Consider the following 22,186-nt stretch of genomic DNA (forward strand, 5'->3'; position numbering starts at 1 on the left):
CAATCGCAATTTCTATTCTGAATGCTGTGTAACTATAATGCTTTATTATAGTTTCATAAATTTTGAAAAACAATGGAATTCCCATTTAATCCCTTGTCGGGGAACTGAAATAATGCTGAAATATGCGGAATGACATTTTTACTAACTCAATAAGTGTCAATATTATTATTATTATTATTATTTTTTTTTTTTATATATTTTTTTTTTCATGCTCTACTGTACATTATACATACAAAAGAATTTACAATTTAACAACTGAGGCCACATAAGTTACAAAAATAGTATTATTATGTGTTTTTGCTGAAGGGTTTATTAATTGCGTGTGGACTAAAGGAGTTCATGTATATTTCAAGGTCCTCTTTAAAAACAAAACAACAAAAAATAGAGGTTTATTTCGATAGTTTACATGTGTGTGTACAGAATTTTGCCAACTATGACTGTAAATTCACAATAAAGTCTTTATCTAAGTTTCGATATTAAAGCGTCTTGTTGTTGTTGTTGTTGACGTCACCATCATGGCCCCGGAAGTCCCGCCTCAGAGCTACCCGCGCATGCGCACATGCAAAAAGAATGCGGATTTCCGAAGCTCTGGCAATATGAGAACATTAAACAGATCATTTGAGTTTAAAATTCACAAATAATGTCGAAACCGTCAGCTCAGCCCGGCTCTGCTGGGGCTGCAGCCAGCCTGGGACCTTCCTCCTCCTGCTCCTCTCCTTCGGCCGGAGGCTCCGCGTCTCCCGCCAACGCGCTGGAGAAACCGCAGCACTACACGTACGTACAAAACACAGAGTCGTGCACGCGCGCTCACCTGACCTGTACCGCGGACAGGTACCCTTAGCTGCTCTCCTCGGCGTGGTTTGGGTAAATTATCCCTCTATGAAGGCAGCTTTGGCCCCGTTCTTGTCAGTGGAGGCCTGCTGAGCTAGCAGGGCTGCATGTTTCTGTTAGTTAAGCTGTGTTTCTGAGTTTGCTGACAGCCAGTTTTAGCTGCGCGGGTAAACAGAGGTTTGTTATTCTTTTTTACAGTCCTAATATTTGGCTTAAGTGATCCGGCTTTACTGAGACACCCCGCTTTCTTTTTGAGCACCCTCTGCTTTTCCGAAGCTGAAGTTAGCTTCTTCTTGTTTCCCATTTTCTAATTTTACGTTCCACCTTAAATGGTGCAGCCAGGATGTAACTGCTGCACCATTTAAGGTGGAACGGGAAAACGAAGCTGGTGAATAGGAAGCCAACTTCAGCCCTGTTCTGCTTTCTGTGTTTTGAAGTGTGGTGACAGTTAGCGGTTAGCTAGTTAGCTTAGCTGAGTGGGGAGCGTCCAAAGTATTGACAGCGAATCATCTGCGTGGAGCTTTTAGACAAGACAGATAACCTGAACTCACAGTAAAGACTGGCTGACAGGAGCGTCCCTTTAACTGACCGCCTGTCAGCCAAGTTTGACCTTGGGGTCAAGTTATCAGGCAAATACTGAGCCCCGCTGGTGACATCCCATATAAATAAAAACAACGCGTGGCCACGCCGTAGGAACGAGATCCTACGGAGCCCCGCTGGTGACATCCCATATAAATAAAAACAACGCGTGGCCACGCCGTAGGAACGAGATCCTATGGAGCCCCTCTGGTGACATCCTATATAAATAAAAAAAATGCGTGGCCAAGACTTAGTAAGGTGATTAAGTCATGGCTACGACTTAGTAAAGCATGGGAACGAGATCCTAATGCGTGGCAACGACTTAGTAAGCCATGATCTCGTTCCCACGCCTTACTATGTCATGGCCACGACTTAATCATCTCATTCCCACACCTTACTAAGTCGTGGCCATGTATTAGGATCTCGTTCCCACGCTTTACTAAGTCGTGGCCACGCCGTAGGAACGAGATCCTAATGAGCCCCTCTGGTGACATCCTATATAAATAAAAATAACGCGTGGCCATGACGTAGTAAGGCGTGGGAATGAGATGATTAAGTCATGGCTACGACTTAGTAAAGCATGGGAACGAGATCCTAATACGTGGCCATGACTTAGTAAGCCATGATCTCGTTCCCACTCCTTACTAAGTTGTGGCCATGCATTAGGATCTCGTTCCCACGCGTTAATAAGGCGTGGCCGCGCATTATTTTTATGTATGCAGGATGTCATCATCAGGGCTCCGTAAGATCCTAATTCTTGGCCACGACTTAGTAAGTCTGGGAACAAGATAATTAAGTCACAGCCACAACTTAGTAAGTCGTGGGAACGAGATCATGCTTTATTAAGCCGTGGTCAAGGCTTAATTATCTCATTCCCACGCAATAGAATCTCGTTCCCATGGGCATGACTTAGAAAGGCATAGGTATGAAATAATTAAGCCGTAGCCACTTAGTAAGGTGTGGGAATGAGATCTTAATGCATGGCCACGACTTAGTAATACTTGGGAATGACATAATTAAGCCTTGATCATGGCTTAATAAGGCATGACTTAATTATCTCGTTCCCTCACCTCACCAAGTCATGGCCACGCATAGGATCTCGTTCCCACGTGTTAATATGGCGTGGCCACACATTGATTTTTATCTAAAGGGGGTCTCACCAGCAGGGCTTTGTAGGCAAAAGTAGATGATTTGTATCAATATTATGGAGCTCCCAACTCAGCTTGCTAGCTGTGCCCCCCCCTTTGCTGCAGCAACAGCCTGTACTCTTCTGGGAAGGCTTTGCAATAGATCTTGGAGCATTGCTGTGAGGATCTGATTGCAATCAGCCACAATGGCATTAGTGAGGTCAGGCACTGATGTTCGATTAGTTCTGGATCCAGACTCTACTCCATTTCATCTTAGAGGTATTGGATGGAGCTCCATCACTCCAGAGAGCGCAGTTTCACTGCTGCACAGCCCAGTGCTGGGGGGCTTTGTTTGTACCCCTCTATCTGATGCTTGGTATTGAGCATGGTGACCTTAGGCTCATGTGTGGCGGCTCCATAATTTTCTGTGTATGTTATTCAAGCTGTTGATTGCTGTATCACAGTGATAGAGATGCTCGTCTCTGTGTTGACGCTGCCTGCATTGTGTCTTTTCAGATACCTGAAAGAGTTCAGGACAGAGCAGTGTCCTCTCTTTGTGCAGCACAAGTGCACTCAGCATCGGCCCTTCACCTGCTTCCACTGGCACTTCCTTAACCAGCGTCGCCGGCGCCCCATCCGCAGACGGGACGGCACCTTTAACTACAGCCCGGACGTGTACTGCGTCAAATATGACGAGGGCACGGGCACATGCCCTGACGGAGACGAGTGAGTACTGAGACTGCTGCCCTCTCGCTCCACAGCTTCTGCTTACTTCATATAGCACTCATATGTCCTGAGCACGGTGTCCTAAAAACAGAAATCACAGCATAAAATATTTGAACTGTTTAAATGATGCTTAAATTTAGTGTTAAATTTAAGGTTTGAATGAAAGAACAAGCCAGAAATTTAATAAAACATGTCTTGAAAATCACAAAACAGACTTATTTGAGAGCTATCTTATTCAGTTCAATGCTGAACGTGCATCCTGGATATGCTGGCGTGCAAGAATTGATGGTCTTGCTAGTTCGGTTATGCTTGCTGTGTTAGCTTTCGCTTGGTGGTTAGCTTTCTCGCAGTCATTTTTTCTGAGTTACCTTATTGTGATTAGTGAGAGTACTGCTTACGTACATACTACCCAATAAACTGGGATCCACAAGAGCAAGATTAACCTACTTAATAAGAAAACATTTAATTTCGCTCTGACTATTAGTAAGAAAGAAGCACTCTACCACTTTACATAGCTCTTAGTGGCATGATGCTTTTGGGAAATTCCCCTTTGTGTTATTAAGATTTCTTGTGGTCTCAGATTGCCTCAAAATGAAAGATGTGGTTAACATTACATGTAACATTCTGGTATGATTTCCAGTGAAACAGACAGCCTACACACAGAATTTCTGATTAGTCAAGCATTTCATAAAGCAGGTAAACAAATAAATCAGTGTCAAAGAAATTTAACGTTGAAGGTGGTCTAGGTTTTGTCCCTTAACTCTCCTCCTACTGGACAGAGGAGTTTTGACTTAGGGCCACTGTCTAACTGACAAATTTTGCTTTGTGAAATGTCATACTGTCCTCATAAGAACAGATTCTGAAGCGTCTTTCTAAATATCTCACACTGTTCCCACACTTCACTGAGATTTGGTAAGTCAGAACCGACACAGTGAAGCAGCAAAAGAGTGGAGCCACATTTAAAAAACACTGCTGTGCTGCAGAAGATCCAGTGTAATGAAACATGTAGTTGATCAGTGTTTTTAATAGGGATGTGCATGGATATTGGAGAACTCTGTTAACTGTTTATTTCAGTATTTAAATACTGACATCACTGTTCAGGTATTTGTCTTATTGTATCATGGGAAGATGGGAAAATACACAGACCAACAAATCTTTGAAAGATAATTTTTTACAGGGCTGTAAAATGTGGTGATTTCACTCAAATGTGTGAGGAGATAAGTATATTACATTTACTTCGCTACTACAAAACAGGAATGCCTGAACATGATGTGTTGCAAAGGATGTGTTGTTAAGTACTTGAAGTTGGAGTCAGCAAAGCTTTATTGCTAACTAGGAAACTACTCTAGCTGATGTTAGCTTGATGTGGAAATATTTGTCTGACAAACTTACATGCTTGTCCATCGTTCACTGAGGAAAAAAAGACAGCATGTTGGAAGATGACAAATCAGCATTCAGCATCAGCCATCAGCATTCAACATTGTACTGGTTTGCTCATTAGCTCACCTGATCAGGCAGCCTTTGTTACTCATCTGACATGAAAACCTACCTGTTTCCATCAGCTATTTAATAAGATCTGTCATATATTTAATAATAAAAAATAATAAAACACATTTTCAGATGTATCCCTCTGGATCCTCCTGTTTTTTGTGAAACCTCAGTGTTGTCACCTAAAATGATGTGCCACAGCTCTGTGTTAATGTCGGCTGAAGTCCTTTTTTTTTATTGTCTTTTTATGTTGTTTTTTTCCTTCCCTGGGGTTAATCAGTCATCTGTTAGTTGACACTTACGGATTCTTGAACCTCAAAATTAGTTGAAATGCACATCCCTAGTTCTTACAGTGGCTGTATCTACAGTATGCTCAGAAAAGCATGTTGTAACGTAATCCATCACAGTCACAATGAAATATTGTTATGTTGTCCACCCTTATTTTATGGTGTTTGTGTTCAGATGTCCGTTCCTGCACCGGACAGCTGGGGACACGGAGCGGCGGTACCATCTGCGGTACTATAAGACAGGCTCCTGTATCCATGAGACAGACTCGAAAGGCCACTGCAGTAAGAACGGCCCCCACTGTGCTTTCGCCCACGGCTCCCATGATCTTCGATCCCCAGTATACGACATCAGGTACGCTTCACTGGTGATAGTTTAGGCCTTGAGTATGAGTTTATGCAATAAGTACAATTCTCTTTAGTTGTCACAGGAAATAGTCATATAAACCATTGTGTCTGTCGTGCAGGGAGGTGCAGTCTTTGGAGGCCCAGGCTGGCTCTGGATTGTCTGAGTGTGGAGTGGGAGAGGGACAGTCTGGTTTAGTGGCCAGTACAGCTCTTATAGAGAAGATATTGAGCGAGGAACCACGTTGGCAAGGTGAAAACAACATGTAACACTTTAAACTCCAGGCGTCTGTATGTGGTATTAAATAACTTGCATATTAGTTTGGTGGTAGTTAGTAAATAATTCATGTTAAATAAATTCATATAGGTTTAATAAACCTATGGTTCGAGGTGACATCATTAGAATTTTTATGATGTGTGATATTTTTGCAATCATAAAACTCTAAACTAGATTGTAATAAGTGCATGTGACTGGTTTAGGAGGTGGTTCATCAGTTTTAAATTATTCATAATGTCACTTACATACTTATGCAACTGTGTGTGGGTTTCAGTTATCCTACTTACTCTGTTAATTTATATTTGTTGTTTACTGTCTGCCTGTTTCTCGTGAGTGCAATCACTCACTGCGTCTAATTCTCCCCCAAATGGTTTCTCTTTTCTATCTACAGATAACGGCTATGTGCTCTCTCACTACAAGACCGAACTCTGCAAAAAACCACCGCGTCTCTGTCGCCAAGGTTACGCCTGCCCTTACTACCACAACAGCAAAGACCGCAGGCGATGCCCTCACAAGCACAAATACAGGTTCGAACCAAGTTAGCTATAAAAAGACAGATATTTATAGTCAGCTTCAGTATAGAAACACTGATCATTTGTCAGCATGGCACCATATACCAGTCATTTATACGTCTAATGAGGGATGGATATCACTAAACATTTTACTGATACTGATATCAATACCTATCAGTACTTCAACTATGATAGTGATTCATGTAAATGCAAAAGTACACATAAAACATTACATTTCTATGTCCAGTAAACAAAATCTAGTTTTACAAAAAAGAGAAATTAAACAAACTGCTGTTATATGTTTGTTCATCAGACCGCTGATGTTAAAAACATGCTTATCATCCTGTCACCAGTCTAGCTTTGAGATCATTTATGCTCATTGACTTTCAGATGCTGGTAAGACCGAATACTGATACCGATTATGTTATCGAGTATCGGCCTGATACCATGCTCATTTATTCGTGCGCGTAAAAAATGCACAGACACCAAAGTCCAATATTACCTGATACAACGTGACAAAAGCCTGTGGTGTACACTGCTGCACTAATGAACAGTGACTAAAGTGAACAGTGAATGAGGGTCTGCTTGCACAGCGAAGTGTTGCTGGCGCTGTGGCAGTCAGACACAAAGTTCATGGTCACTTTAAACATTCCACCTTCTCACCAGGCATACACTGTGTGATTTGAGCATGTTTTTAAATACACAAGCACAAACACTTCCCCAGTACAGTTGAACACACAGGCTAACGAAAGGAGGCAAAAACTCGATATTTGTGGTACAAAGTTTGTACATCCGACTTTACTCTGTTTGACTGAACAGAATTGTGAGGTATAAATGTTAATCTGTTTATGTATGTATGTATGTATGTATGTATTTATTTATTTATTTATATTTAATTGTTGGGTACTAAAATTTGGTACTGAATGACTTGGAAATTTTAGAGACTTGGTGGTATTGAAGTAATTCGGTCAGTATCATAAGTATTGAATTTTGATATCCAGCCCTACACCCAATGCCCACGAGCCATTCTGGTTTTAATTCAGTTTTCTTACTCTGACAGAAGCAGGTAAATGTTTGCTTTATATAAGACCTTTGACTTGTGTTGTATGTGCCTGTAGGGCTTTGCCGTGTCCCTCAGTGAAGCACAGTGATGAGTGGGGTGACCCCAGTAAGTGTGAGAGTGGGGAGAGCTGTCAGTACTGTCACACACGAACAGAGCAGCAGTTTCACCCAGAGGTAATGACCACCTGCACTCTGCAGTCATTCTGAAAGACTAAATAGTACACTCACCAAGCACTTTATTAGGAACATCATGCTGTTACTGGGTTAGGGCCTCCATTTGCTCTCAGAACAGCCTCAGTTCTTCGTGACATGGATTTCACAAGACATTGGAAACATCCCTTTGAGATTCTGGTCCATGTTGACATGATTGCATCATGTAGCAAGCAAGCAAAGTTTATTTATATAGCGCTTTTTACAGCAGGTGTTGTCACAAAGCAGCTTTACAGAAAGAAAAAAAATCAGCATTACAGAAAGAAAATCCGGGTCCGAGTCCCCATGAGCAAGCCAGTGGTGACAATGGCAAGGAAAAACTCCCAAGAGAAGGAAGAAGAAACCTTGAGAGGAACCAAGACTCAGAAGGGGAACCCATCCTCCTCTGGTCGACACCGGATAGCAAACATTTTTAGTAGAGGTACTATAGTACAAAGAAGAGTAGAGGTATTATAGTACAAAGAGTTCCTGTAGTTCCTGTACATAGTGTAGGTGTATTTTTCATGCCCGTGATCAGCAACTAGACTCAAGTAAGCTGTGGCATTCAAGCAATGATTGATTGGTATTAATGGGCCCAAAGTGTGCCAAGAAAACATTCCCCACATTATACCACCTCCGCCAGCCTGGACTGTTGACACAAGGCAGGTTGGGTTCATGGATTCATGCTATTGAGACCAAATTCTGACCCTACCATCTGTGTGCCTTAGCTGAAATTGAGATGTAGTAGACCAGGCTATGTTTTTTCAGACTTCAGTTTTGGTCAGCCTGTGCCCACTGCCGCTTCAGCTTTCTATTCTTGGCTGACAGAAGTGGAACTTAACATGGTCTTCTGCTCTTGTAGCCCATCTGCCTCAATGTTTGCTGATGATATGCATTCTGCAATGCTTTTCTGCTCACCGCAGTTGTACAGAGTGGTTATCTGAGTTACTGTAGCCTTTCTGTCAGCTCGAAGCAGTCTAGCCATTCACTGTTGACCTCTCATCAACAAGCCACAGAATCGCTGCTCACTGGATGTTTTTTTCTTTATTGCTCCATTCTGACTATCTCTAGAGACTGTTTTCTGTGAAAATCCCAGGAGATCAGCAGTTATGGACTCAAACCACCTTGTCTGGCACCAACAATCATGCCATGGTTACAATCACTGGGATGACCTTTTTTTCCCCATTCTGATGATTAATGTGAACATTACCTGAAACTGCTGGCCCATGTCTGCATGATTTCATACACTGCACTGCTGCCACGCAGTTGGCTGATTAGATAATTGCATGAATGAGTAGGTATACGGTGTTCCTAATGAAGTGCTCTTTGAGTGTAAATCAGCATTAATAGACACAACCAGAGATGAGGCTGTGTAAAAGCCCTATCGCTCTTTTCTTACTAATAGACTTTTAACACTGTAAGGTAAAATGCTGTTAACGTCTTAAACTCTAAGGGTCCAGATTTCCATTCCATACTTTCTTAACTACATAACCTACATTGTTGTTTTATGATGACCACTAAGTAGTTTGTAGTAGTATTTTTTACATGGTTAATAACATAATAGACCTACAGTTTAAAGTGTAGAAGAGAAAAATGAATCAAAAGTACCTTTAACTACACTTTTTTTGAAAACTAATTCATTCAATGTGAATGTTTACATGGTGAAATTTTCCTTTCCTTGCTTATCTGAGAAAAATAAAAACAAAGCACAAGAAAAAGCATGAATATTCTAATCAAACGTGAGACACAATAAGAGAAAATAAAAATAAATGTTAGAACATGGTGTTGATTTACAGATTTTTTTGAGCATGTCTAACTTCTTTTTCCAGATTTACAAATCCACCAAATGTAATGACATGCAGCAGAGTGGCAGCTGCCCCAGAGGGCCCTTCTGTGCCTTCGCCCACATGGAGAGTAAGAACTCATGCATCCCACAGCCCACAACACCTTCCATTACTCTATTTAGAATAGTCGTCCTCAAATCAGCACATTGAGGACGATAACCACCTGAATTCACAGGTTACATTTGTTTCTTTTTTAAAAAGAAATTACATTTGTAAATCTAGTGATGCACCAAAATAAAAATTCTTGAAATTGAAACCAAAATCGGGGCGGCACGGTGGGGCAGTGGGTAGCGCTGTCGCCTCACAGCAAGAAGGGCCTGGGTTCAATTCCCGGCTGGGCGACCAGGGTCATTTCTGTGTGGAGTTTGCATGTTCTCCCCGTGTCTGCGTGGGTTTCCTCCGGGTACTCCGGTTTCCTCCCACAGTCCAAAAACAGGCAGTCAGGCTGATTGGACATGCTGAATTGCCCCTAGGTGTGAGTGTGTGTGTGAATGTGTATGTCTGTCTGTCTGCCCTGTGATGGACTGGCGACCTGTCCAGGGTGTATCCTGCCTTCCACCTAATGACAGCTGGGATAGGCTCCAGCACCCCACCGTGACCCAGAAGGATAAGCGGTTTAGATGATGGATGGATGGATGGAAACCAAAATCGAGGACGCACTCACCCAAAAACAAAACTGAAAACTACAATTTACCATTGCTTTCGAATTAACGTAATAAGCTGGTGATACTTCAAAAGCAATAATCGCCACACTGGCAAAGAGAACTGAGAGAACTACACTCCTGGGCAAAAACAAAAAATGGACCAAGGCCAAAATGACAAAGCATTAAGCTTTTAATGGTCTTAACAACAAACCATTAAACAAATAGATAAAGTAATTTAATATGAGCTCTTCCCTTGGATTTCTTTAAATGTTGAAGTTTTGCATGTAAATTTGCGGATTTTTCCTTTTACTGAAAAAGAGTCAGTATTTTTCCACTTAACATTGCCAAACTAGGTTATGTTTAATGTGAGACCAAATATTCTCTATAGGTTTTAAATCTGGACTCTACCAGGCCAAAGCCATCAGTGAAAACTGTTGTATTTTGGGCTTGGCCCATTTTTTTAGGCCAGAAGTGTAGACTAATATAATTTCAAACAGCTTGCTAAATACTTTTAAAAATAAATAAGTAAAAAAAATAAAGTAAAATTATGTAAATCAACTTCATGGTTTCCCAAAGGTTCCTCTGCTATAACAACAGAAAACACCTCCTTTTTTAATATGTAAAGCACATGGACATAATTTTGGAACTCCCTACCTAAAAGTCTGTTTCTCCAGCAGGGAGCGCTATTAGCATGCAAGTCACTTTAGAAACAGCCATGGACTCCAGCTGATCTGGAGCATCTTTTGAAACCAGAGATGAAAAGGTTTATTACCAAAAGATATTAAGTTACGCAGTATTATTATTATTATTATGATTTCCATTAATCTCATTACTTTCATTAACTGAAAAGCATAAGATAAAAGTGCAGCGAACCACATTTTGTGTGTTTGTGTTTACCTGCAGTTGTCAAACGGTTTGAACGCATCTGTGCTGAACAGCACGGGAGAAATATTATTTTTAATAAACTTTAATCTATTTCTTATTTTAATGATTGTGTAGATTATTTGTTAAACATTGCTTATTTTTTTGACAATTTTTTGATGCAGTCTTTTGCTTTTTCAGGCAAAAATGTTCAACCTTTTTTCTTTTGCACCCAAAAATTGAAAGTGCCATTGTTTTCCGCCAAATATTTTTGGTAGCTGAAATATTTGTGCTTCCCTAAGGAAATTAGACAGAATACAGAGTTGGAATGCACATGCATGGTTGAATACCCTTGATCTGTAAGTTGTTATATTAAGATTGTTACTGGAGAATCATCAAACATTACAAAGTTTGACGGTGCCTAAAATGTCTTCTTGGTAGATTGTGTGTGGATAAAGCGTGAAGTTTGTGTTTTCTTTCCTCAGAAGTGAGTATGAGTGAAGAGCATCCTTTCCCAGAGTGTGGATCGTCTCCTACAATCCCCTGCTCAACAGTCGCAGACAGTACAACCTCAGAGCACGGCTTTCTGGGAAGGATTCTTGATGAAGAGTCTTCGGGTCTGGATACCCCTCTCTCCCTCTGGGCAGGAGAAGGGGGTTATGGGAAAGCCCCAGGGTTTGAGAGAGAGGACCAGGTATGTAGAAAGGGACAGTTCAGTGTAGTTTCTTAACCACATGAACCCGATGGGTCTGAAAATTCACTCCCCAATAAAAAGAACACTTCCTTAAATCAGCTGCCAGATGAGTTATACTGCATATGTAATATTTACATATCAAATAAGAGGAACAGCGGCATTCATAAATTGCATTTTAACAGAAAAGAATAGATACAATGGCAGAAATGGACATTTTTGCATCTGCCTCAAAGGGTTAATTTAGCATCATGGGCTGCTTTACTACCCACAGATTAGCCTCAGTCTTGTACTAAGCTACACTGCTCATATCACTGTATTATTAGGAGTACACTACATTCAAATTTAACTAAATAATGATCAGATCCACTTATATTGCCAGGTATGTTACACATGTATGGCATGTAAGATGCTAAACAGACCAGACAATTGTAGAGTATTAGCAAATATTCCAAAGAAAATAAGAGATATAACTAAAGAATAAAAGACTAAACAACAAAGAGCCAGTATAAAAGGCGCTATAAGAGATGAATGTGAATATGTACATATACAGCCATATATTACACAATGATATAAACACTTGTGCAGTAATGAGCATTATGGTACAGAGAAGTTGTCCTATAATACAGTAAGGGAAGATTGTTAAATATAGCACGGTGCATAGATGCCAAAGGCTATAACCCAGGCAGAAAATCCTCTAGTGTTTTGTCTGCCTTTAAACTGATGATAGTCAGTGAAACCCATCCCCATGTCTTTATGATTTGTTATTTATGTTCTTGTTTTTTAGGCAAAACAGAAAATATTTGCAATGGAACATCGCAGTAAAGAAATTGCCCCTGTACACAGCAAGCCGGTACTACATTGCCTTTCCATGAATTATATTTTAAATTGTTTTTTTTTCCCCCAACACTCTACATGGCCAAAAGTATACTGGCACCCCTGATAAGTGGAATTGGCTACTTCGGCCACACCAATTACTAACAGGTGCATGGAATTAAGCATACAATCAAGCAACCTCCATAGACAAGCACTGGCAGGAGAAGGAGTCGAACTGAAGTGCTTAAAGACTTTCAACATGGCACTGTAGAAGGATGCCACTTTTTAAATAGGTCAGTTTGTTATATTTCTGACTTGCTTGAGCCACCGCGGTCAACTGTGAGTTGATTATAGAATAGAACAGACGAGGGCTGAAGCAAAAAAAAAAAACATGCTCGGTTGCAGTTCTTACTAAAGCTTCTTTTCCGTTGCATGATATTGCTTGACTCGACTCACTTTTGGTACCAGCTGTTTTGTTTTCCACGGCAGATAGAGTACCCCTCAATGTAGCTGGTTGTCGTAGTAATGCCACATGAAACTGCCATGACACCATTTTGTTCAAAAGAGGTAGCAAGACAAAATACTGCTGAACAAAACAACATGAGATTTTGGGAAACACTACATCAGAGTTCAGACGACGAGACGATTCTGGTTGCTCAAAGTCAGCGCAAAAGGGTACTCTATCCTGGTAGTTATCGTTAGCATATGTGCTTCGCAATTCTCTCTGTCCAGTCAGTAGCGTGCAGCGTTTTTGCAGGTTTCGCTTGGAACCTCGATGGAAGTGGTACCAAAAATAGTACCTGGTACTAGGTACCAGATTTGCCTAATGGAAAACCAAAAAGGCAAGTAGAGTCGAGTCGAGTCAAGCCAAGCCGGTACCATTCAGTGGAAAAGTGGCTTAACAAGTTCCAAACTGTCTCTGGAAGCAACTTCAGCACAGGACCTATTCAGTGGGAGCTTCCTGGATTGGGTCACCATGCAAATGCCAACGGAAAACTACCTGTCCAAATGCATAGTGCAAACTATAAAGTTATCCCTCCTCAGTCTGGGACTGCTTTTTATTGATTAGGCACCTCAGTAACAAGCGAAGGGAAATCCTAATGCTACAGCACACAGTTACATTCTAGAGAATCGTGTGCTTCCAGCATTCTGGCAGGTTAGGGAAGGAATCAGTGGGCCCCATTTACCAACTGTTTATTAAAAGAAATTTCTTCTTAAATCCCACTTACATAGTTTTCACAAAGATTCTGACATTCACCAGTGTTTCCTTTTTTGGGGATTTGTTCTTAGGTAAAAACTGAATCTGTGCGCACTCAAGAACACAAAACTGGAAACAATTCTGCGGTTTAAGAACATGTCATGAATCTGACACAGACTTTTTCTTAGGATTTTTCTCAAGAATAAATTTAAGAAAAAACTTGGCAAGATGTTGGTGAATGAGGCTCAGAAGAGGGAGGACTCTTTATAGCAGCAAAGGGGGACCAAATCCATTTTAATGGTTTTGGAATGAAATCATCAAACGCACATAGATGTGATGTTTGGTTGTCCACATACTTTTGGCCATTATATTTTTAGCATGCATTTTTCTTCTGAGTTAAATCTTATTTTGTAGCAGTTTTATGCATTGCATCCTTTAAGGAGTAAATGGTTATATGTTTTCTGTAATGCACTGTAATCTACTGTTGTAGGAACTGTCTGTATTTCTGCCAGTTGGCAGCCCCCTCAGCCTGTCATCCAGTGTGCCCTCAAGTCTGGCTGCGACCCCTCCTAGTCCGGCACTTCCAGGATCCTCAACAGGCATGAACGCAAACGCACTGCCCTTCTACCCCACCAGTGATACTGTGGAGTCTGTAGTGGGTAAGTGAGCCTCATTAAAGTTAAAAATCTAAGCCATAATGGATTTACTTTGTGTTTTTATGTATTATTTGTTTATTATGTCGTACACCAGTTCCACAAAGACAGATTACTAGTACTTGACTAGTAAAGTGCTTCCCATTGTAATTTAAGCATCTGTTACAAACTAAAACACAGGCTGTATCTTTAAATGTAGGCTTTGATGAGTCTGTCTTAGTTTGCAGTGTTGATTTATGTTAGTTTCTGTAGAACTGACTGACAGTTTCATGCTTTGTGTGTCTCCCATTGTTTAGAGTCTGCATTGGATGATCTGGACCTGAATGCTTTTGGAGTGTCAGCACTGGAGAAGAGCCTGGAGAGCAGCTCTATGCCCAGCATGGGGCTTATGTTAGGTTAGCACGAACTGTGTCATCCTGCTTTTTAAAAATACTGATGTAGATGACTGCAACTGTGTGCTTAGGATGACCTCATTTACTAGTGATATTTAGGTTCTGGTACCTTGAATTCTATTTTAGAAATGTTAGTGGTTTTGGGTTTCCTCCCATACTACATTACTATGCACAGTTGTTTTAAATTTTACGTGTTTCAGACATGTTTTATACTCAGAGGTGGGTAATCCAGATCCAGAAGTTAAACATCTTCCCCAGGATTTTGGTCCAACTAACTAGAGAAGCCAGAACATTGGAGTGAAATTGTGGGTCTTTACTCTCTGGACCTGAATCACCCACCTCTGGCTAAACTCTTCTGAACTGAATTTGTGTTTCTTTAAACAGGAGGAAGCCAGCTTCGGAGTTCGGCTCCTGTTAATATTCCCGGATCCCTCAGCAGCCCCTCTCCTTTTAGATCCCCCTCACCCTCACCTCCAATCAGGGCGCATACTTCTCCATTTCTGTCTGCCCAGTTGTCACAGCCCAGCCAATCGGAGAGCAGCTTTTTGGGAGCGTCTCATAGTTCATTAGGTTTGTTAGTATTTAGCTTATATCTTATATCTTATCTTACATAAAGTTTTCTGAAGTTAAAATGTTTTAAAGGAACTGCTTCACACACATTCTTCACTGCTGTCTACAGTCCATCCATAGTAGTTGGATTTTGCTTCTCCGTACATTTCCCCCTACAAGATCTCTGTGGGTTTTAAATCATGCCTGAGTTTCACTTCATTGAACTAAGTGGCATCTTACACCGATCAGGCATAACATTGTGACCACCTCCTTGTTTCTGTGCACATTGTCCATTTTATCAGCTCCACTTACTATATAGGTGCACTTTGTAGTTCTACAGTTACAGACTGTAGTCCATCTGTTTCTCTGCATACTTTGTTAGCCCCCTTTTACCCTGTTCTTCAGTGGTCAGGACCCCCATGGACCCTCACAGAGCAGATACTATTTGGGTGGTGGATCATTCTCAGCACTGCAGTAACACTGACGTGGTTGTGGTATGCTAGTGTGTGTTGTGCTGGTCTGAGTGGATCAGACATAGTGCTGCTGGAGTTTTTAAACACCTCAGTGTCCACTCACTGTCCACTCTATTAGACACTCCTACCTTGTCGGTCCACCTTGTAGATGTAAAGTCAGAGACGATAGCTCATCTGCTGCTGCTCACTTTGTGTTGGTCATCCTCTAGTCCTTCATCAGTGGTCACAGGACGCTGCCCACAGGACACTGTTGGCTGGATGTTTTTGGTTGGTGGACTATTCTCAGTCCAGCAGTGACACTGAGGTATTTCCAGCAGCACTGCTGTGTCTGATCCACTCAGACCAGCGCAACACTAAGACACTAACACACCACCACCACATCAGTGTTACTGCAGTGCTGAGAATGATCCACCACCCAAATAGTACCTGCTCTGTGAGGGTCCATGGGGGTCCTGACCACTGAAGAACAGGGTAAAATGGGGCTAACAAAGTATGCAGAGAAACAGATGGACTACAGTCTGTAACTGTAGAACTACAAAGTGCACCTATTTAGTAAGTGGAGCTGATAAAATGGACAATGAGCGTAGAAACAAGGAGGTGGTCATAATGTTATGCCTGATCGATGTACATTGTAATTATCTGTATAAAGTAAAGATATATTGTAGACGAGCTGTAAGCAGCAGTTGTGCAAATTTTTGTGATAATTGCTGTGCCTTTGCATTGGGTAGGTTTGAATGGAATGAGCAGTGGTCTGTATTTACCTCTTCTGGGACTGCTGCAGCAAAGTTTTAGTTTTGTAGGAGCGTTAATTTCAGCATTTATTGATTCAACAAAGGCACATCTGATGCACATACTCAGTATAAGCTGTTGTTTATAAGCTGTAAGCAGCACTTGTATAATTTAGTGTGCAAATAGCTTTGTCTTTATGCTGTGCAGGTTTGAATGGAATGAGCAGTAGTATTTGGGAGCATTTCCCCCCTGGGCAGAGCTCTCCCGGGACTCCTCCAGCCTTGCTCTCCACGGGGGCAATGTTTGCCGAGGCTTCTCGGCTCAAACAGGAAGTGGAAGAGGCTCACAGGGTGCTGAAGCATTGGGACCACAGCTGGAGGCAGATGTCTCAGGTGTGTTTGCTGTTGAAGTACAGTTTGTTCAAAGCTCATTTGCTTATTCAGAAGTGAAATGAGTAGAAATGGTGGCAGGAATTGTGTTCAGCACTATCTCTGTATAGGTTCATTGTATGTCTTTCAGTGACCGTCAAGTGTTGTAACTGTATAAGAAGCTACAGAATGGTTGCATGACTTGTAAGGCTAGCCTACGTTATAGTCATGAGTGTAATTTTATTACATGTGCATTTATGGCACATGTCTTATTTATCTCTTATCTAGTGACGCTCAGAGAAGCACTTTATTGTATCCTTAAGCTAGTGCAAATAGGCCAGAATTTAGGTATTTCAGTCACACCCATTGCTAACAGGACTATAAAATCAAGCAGATAGCCATGCAGTCTCCATAGACAAACATTGGCAGTAGAATGTATTATATAACTTTACTATATGTACCATATAACATTTTAAAGATAACATTAAAATGTTTATTATTTTTGAAGCCTATACTGTTTAAAGCTTAAAGATCTTTATTTTTTATAATGTAATATTCACTTAATGTAAGTTGTAAGTAAGAGTTACATTCTTGTAAATTTTCACACTACAAGTGCCAAATTTATGCTAAATGAATATCAACTTCAGATATTAGTTATCAGTATCCTTGATTACTAATAATCAACCTTGAAAAAACATATCAGCTGACCCCTGCTACACAATACATAGAGATTAATAGAATTTTTTTCACAATAAAAATCTATGGATTTGTCATTGTCATTTTTGCTTACTCATTCATTTCAGTACCAATATATACACATATGTATTCAGTATTGTCATTTTATGCTGTTACCTGCTCCTCCTTGTACATTCATTATTGCACTGCCTTTTTTTAATCTCAGGATAGATCTTATTGCATATTTTTGTATATCTCTAGTTGTATATATGCCTGTAGATAGTTTTTTGTATATATTCCTCTTTTTATATCGTATCACCCTTATTATTATAACTGTCCTATTTAGTGTGACTGCTACTGGCTGCTAAATTTCTATTTCTATCTAAATATATCTGTTTTACTTTGCATGTACTAAAAAATTTCACACAAAACAACTGCTCAGGTTTTTTATAATACCTTGGTCTAATAATTTGTATAATTGGCTTCATTTTGTACCTACTTAAACAAAGGCTTCAAAACTGGCGTAATGTCAAAAATGTTCCTTATTTTAACTTACGTTTAACTTAGTAGGAGATGCTGAGCAGGAGTTTCTGTGTTTTGAGTTGTGTTGTATGTTGAAGTAAATGGCCATTATTGTTATCTGCAGTCATGGGCAGTGCTGAAGGCTGATGCTGAAGAGGCTCGTCTGCTGGCGGGGCGGTTGGGGATAGAGGCAGAGCGGGCGCGGCAGGCTGAAGAGGAGGCACAGCAGCAGGCCGCTCTCCTGGAGGAGGCGCTAGAGAGCTTACGCAATGCAGAGAACCCCCGCATGCAGCTCCATCAACTCCAGTTACTGCACAGACTGCCATTTAGCTCCATCTGCAGCCTACAAGCTCAAATCTGCACGTGCTTGCGCACAGTGGAACAGGTATAGCTCACACATCATTATATACATGTTGTAAAATGTTTGGGGGCAAAAAAAAACTGTAGAAAAGAAGGAACAACTAGCAAAAGTCTTACTTTGGGAATGAAGTTGTGTGAAAAAATTTGAATGCCCCTGGTTAAATTATGTTGTGTCGATTTCTCTGTGATTTTCTATGTACACATCCTCTACAGAGAACACACTTCTGCACATTTTAGTGCACGCACTGCTTATTTGCTGAATTTTTAACACATAAAATCAAAATGTGGCCTGTGCAAAAGTTATGGCACGTTTTTATATTTTATGTTTATTTGTTCCAGAATGTTAAATTCAGCAAATAAATGGAAATTGTGCACTAAATTTGCATAAAAATTTCAATTTGACCAGGGGTGTTCAAACTTTTGCTAAAGGCCACGTTTTCTCCCATTGTTGTGATGTCAGCCCACATTGGGCATCTAAACCACCTTTGGGCCAGAAGCTTTTGTTATGTGTGCACAAAAGACCAGAAAAGCTCAGTCATTGTTATTGATATGCTGGAATTACTTATTGTGACGAGTGAACTTTTATCCACTGCCTCTTCCTCTCTTTCTCTCTTAGGCTGTATACAGGAAGCAGAGGTTGTGCTGTGTGTCGTGTGAGGAGTTGGGCTCGGTGGCGTTGCCATGCCAACATGGCGTGTGCTGTGAACGGTGTGTGGCCTCGGCGGAGTGCCCGGTGTGCTCAGAGCACCAGCAGAGCTTAAATTTACCACAGTCCTAAAGCAGCAGCCCTATAGCCCTGAACCATTCCATGAGCTTAGCCCCAGCTACTGCTCTGAGCTTCAGCTAAAGCTCTACATCCCTCCTGGTGGGTTGGATTTGAAACATAACTGTGCTGGAAGTCTCCACATGGAGGTTTGAGCCCACTAAACTAAACCTTTACCTCAGCTCTCATCCACATTGCTAGTCCTGCTCTTAAAGGAATGCTCCAGCATTTTTCATCCTAGTCTCTGTATGCCACATCTGTAGCGTACGGTGGATTATTATGGACAGTAATTTTGTCTGTACTTAGAAAAGAACAGAAAACCTGTGGACTCGAAGGACACTTATAATAGAAGCTGTTGGTCAGTGGCAGAATTCCATCAGTTAAACTTTATACAAATTGTATTTTTGTAGAGCACCTTTATTTTCCAGTCAAACATGTTTATAAATAAAGCAGTAAATTATGCTCTGAATTTGGATAATTGCTTACTTAGTTAGGGGGCTTTTTTTCCAGAAAGAAGAATTTGTCAAATATTACCAGCATAGAGGTATGCATGATGTTTTCAAAGGGAATCATTCATATTCATGGATTGTAGCAGCTGCCCAGTGGCTTTAGTTACAAGAGAGTTTCATGTGGTTTAAATTTGTTTTATGTTTTGGTCTTAAGTACAAGGAGAAATGTCAGAAATGTGGTACTCGACTATACAGTACAGCTGTGGCAGACAGAGCTGAGGTTGAAAACAGTGTTGGAGTATTTCTTGAAGAACCCGGTCAGGAGTCACAATGTCTGGTGAACCAAATTTTGATCCTCAAGAAACAAAGAACAAAAAAAGTCCTATAAACAATGTTAATGTTTAAAATGCACTGTGTGAGATTCAGAATTAATCCCAAGACAGGAGTGGCACTTCCTGATTGTGCCTTTGTCCAGCATTTTGTTTAATCTTTCAGCACTTATTGACTTAACATTTAACTCATTTTCGGTTGATTTTAATCCTAATCTTGTCACTTAATCTTAACCATTACAGACAGTATGACCTTGATTTGGCATTTATATATTTGGCACTTGTTCAACAGCTGGTGTAAACAGTTGTGAATACCTGGTTCGACTAATCAAAGTATCGACTGAAGACTGTTATAATATGGCAAGCTTTAAATTAAAAGGCCATTTGCAGAGGAGGTTTCATGACATAGGTCCTGCCCTAACCTTTCTCATCTAATCCCCATTCTTCTAACATACATCCTCATACAGGGCTATCGGCTGGTCCCATTTTGTTTATTTTCAGGGCCCAGAAACAAATAATAAGTGGTTGAACTCACTCACTCTATTTAGAATTTCCTTTTAATGTCATATAATTGTTAATTGTGGGAACAAATGGTGTTGAATCTGAAGGTTATGAACACTATAATTTCAGTTTATATTTACAGTTTATTAACAGGTTTTCCCTCAGAGACAGGGTAGAAGAACGTATTATGTCTGATTCATGTGGATATGATTGTGAACAGCAGCACATCTCCAGAAAAATGAGGAAACATTAGAGCCAACAATGTGGTTATTATGTAGGTTTGTGATACAGCATCAGATGAAGGCCCAGCAAATAATGATAAAGTGTGACAATCACCGCTTATTGCCTCAGCATTTACAAAACAGAGTGCCACAATGTTCAGAATGAACATTCATGGCATGCATTCATTGTCTACTCAGTGCAGTTCCTGGATTTTTATATGTTAAGCTCAAATGTCTTTGACAAATGAAGCAGTATAACAGTACTGAAAGCTAACCGTTGCTTTTGTAGGGTCTTTTTTTAAAGCTTTGTTTAAAAAGAATCCCAGGGTTTTCTACAGAGAAACATGATTACTGTGCTCTTTCCGCAGAGATGGAAAACATGCTCATTCATACAGCTCAGTATACACTCAGGTTTTTTCTCAAAGCATCAGAACCATGAATCTGCAATAGGGGGCAAGGAAACTATAGAAAGCATTTGAAGCCCTATACATAGTTCCCTATATAGGATGTTGATTCTGTGTTATGAAACAAGTCAGTTTGAAGCTTTCTGCTCTTTTTCATGCAAGCTTTTGATTGGTTTTGATATTTTTTGTGTGAACAGGTGTCAAACAGTGAAGTTTGATTTAGGATCCTTTATGCACGCTCCAGTTACCCACTGAAAGGGCAGCATATTGAAGGGGACGTCCACCGATTTTTCAGAATTTCTGTATGATCGAGTGAGTAAGATGTAGTCATTCAGAGTGGTATGATGTGAAACGTGCTGTTCTAGAGAAGTTTACAGAGTCAGAATTGTTTGCAGTGGTGGTGATAGGAACCAGACATCTGAAACGTTTAATGACTCCCTCCTAGAAATCTGATATCAGTAGCATTGAGAAAAGGTTTTGGCCTAAAGTGAATTATTTAGATCCATTTATGGTGGAGGGGTACATGCAGGGTGTTATAAGGCAATATAGTACACAAAAAAACAAATGTTTTATATTATATTACATATAAAAGCTCACAAGATGTGTGTAGGTTCACTGCTCATATTGGACAGAAAATAAAAGAGCTATATTTGCATTGTAGACATCATGACCCCAAGCTCCCATCACCAACGGCGTAAAGAATTCAGAGTCAGTAAACTTCTCTACAGTGGACCATTTTACATCAAAACACTCAGAATGACATTCAGACATTTCTGGAAAAAAAAAATCTGTGGAATTCTCCTCTAATATGCCAGCAGTACTGGGTGAGCCTATACAGACATTTTGAACAAATACTGACTGTACCGTTTTGATATCACGCCACAGGTTGTGGTTGTAGTTGAGACTTTGGAGAGGATGAGGTCTGAATAAAGACAAAATCTGAATAGGCTCACCCTGCAGTTCACGAAGTGTTCCTCAAATCCAGTCTTGGAGTGACGCTTCACTGGACAGAGTCGACTTTTCCTTCTAAGAAAACTTTCAGCTCATCAGCAGGTTTGATATTTAGCTGATGAGGTGAATCATGTTAATAAATGCTCTGACCCAGAGGAACACGGCCCCAGTGGGAGCGGAGGTGCTAGGAGGGTTTCCATTCAGCTCAGTATGAAGGTGGGGGATTTTGCCCTCTTCAACATCAGAGCTTCACTGTGAGTTCTGTAATCGTCTGCTCACCTACAGTGTTTCGATCTGATTTTGTACGAGACAATAAACAAATGTATATTTTTGGATGAAAACACCTCAGTCGTTTGTATTCCTGCATGATATT

The 22,186-nt window shown here is 40.6% G+C and overlaps 1 protein-coding gene across 1 annotated transcript; it reads left to right on the forward strand.

Annotated features, from left to right (window-relative positions):
• Positions 1-532: 532 nt before the first annotated feature.
• Positions 533-22,154, forward strand: unk (unk zinc finger). The gene is made up of 15 exons (XM_036572013.1): positions 533-774; positions 3,054-3,263; positions 5,214-5,390; positions 5,503-5,633; positions 6,049-6,184; positions 7,288-7,405; positions 9,250-9,334; positions 11,255-11,463; positions 12,248-12,313; positions 13,965-14,133; positions 14,424-14,522; positions 14,904-15,089; positions 16,478-16,662; positions 17,960-18,220; positions 18,812-22,154. Exons 1-15 carry the CDS (start codon positions 641-643, stop codon positions 18,971-18,973), a joined length of 2,328 nt encoding a protein of 775 aa, XP_036427906.1. The 5' UTR covers positions 533-640; the 3' UTR covers positions 18,974-22,154.
• The last annotated feature ends 32 nt before the right edge of the window (positions 22,155-22,186 follow it).

The sequence above is a fragment of the Colossoma macropomum genome, unplaced genomic scaffold, assembly GCF_904425465.1.
Source record: "Colossoma macropomum unplaced genomic scaffold, Colossoma_macropomum, whole genome shotgun sequence".
NCBI lineage: Eukaryota > Metazoa > Chordata > Actinopteri > Characiformes > Serrasalmidae > Colossoma > Colossoma macropomum.

Excerpts from the sequence above, each read along its gene's own strand:
- unk (XM_036572013.1), top strand. The coding sequence starts at position 641 with ATGTCGAAACCGTCAGCTCAGCCCGGCTCTGCTGGGGCTGCAGCCAGC. Across the intron at positions 7,406-9,249 it reads AGCAGCAGTTTCACCCAGAG|ATTTACAAATCCACCAAATG; the intron begins GTAATGACCACC and ends TTCTTTTTCCAG. Across the intron at positions 12,314-13,964 it reads CCCCTGTACACAGCAAGCCG|GAACTGTCTGTATTTCTGCC; the intron begins GTACTACATTGC and ends CTACTGTTGTAG.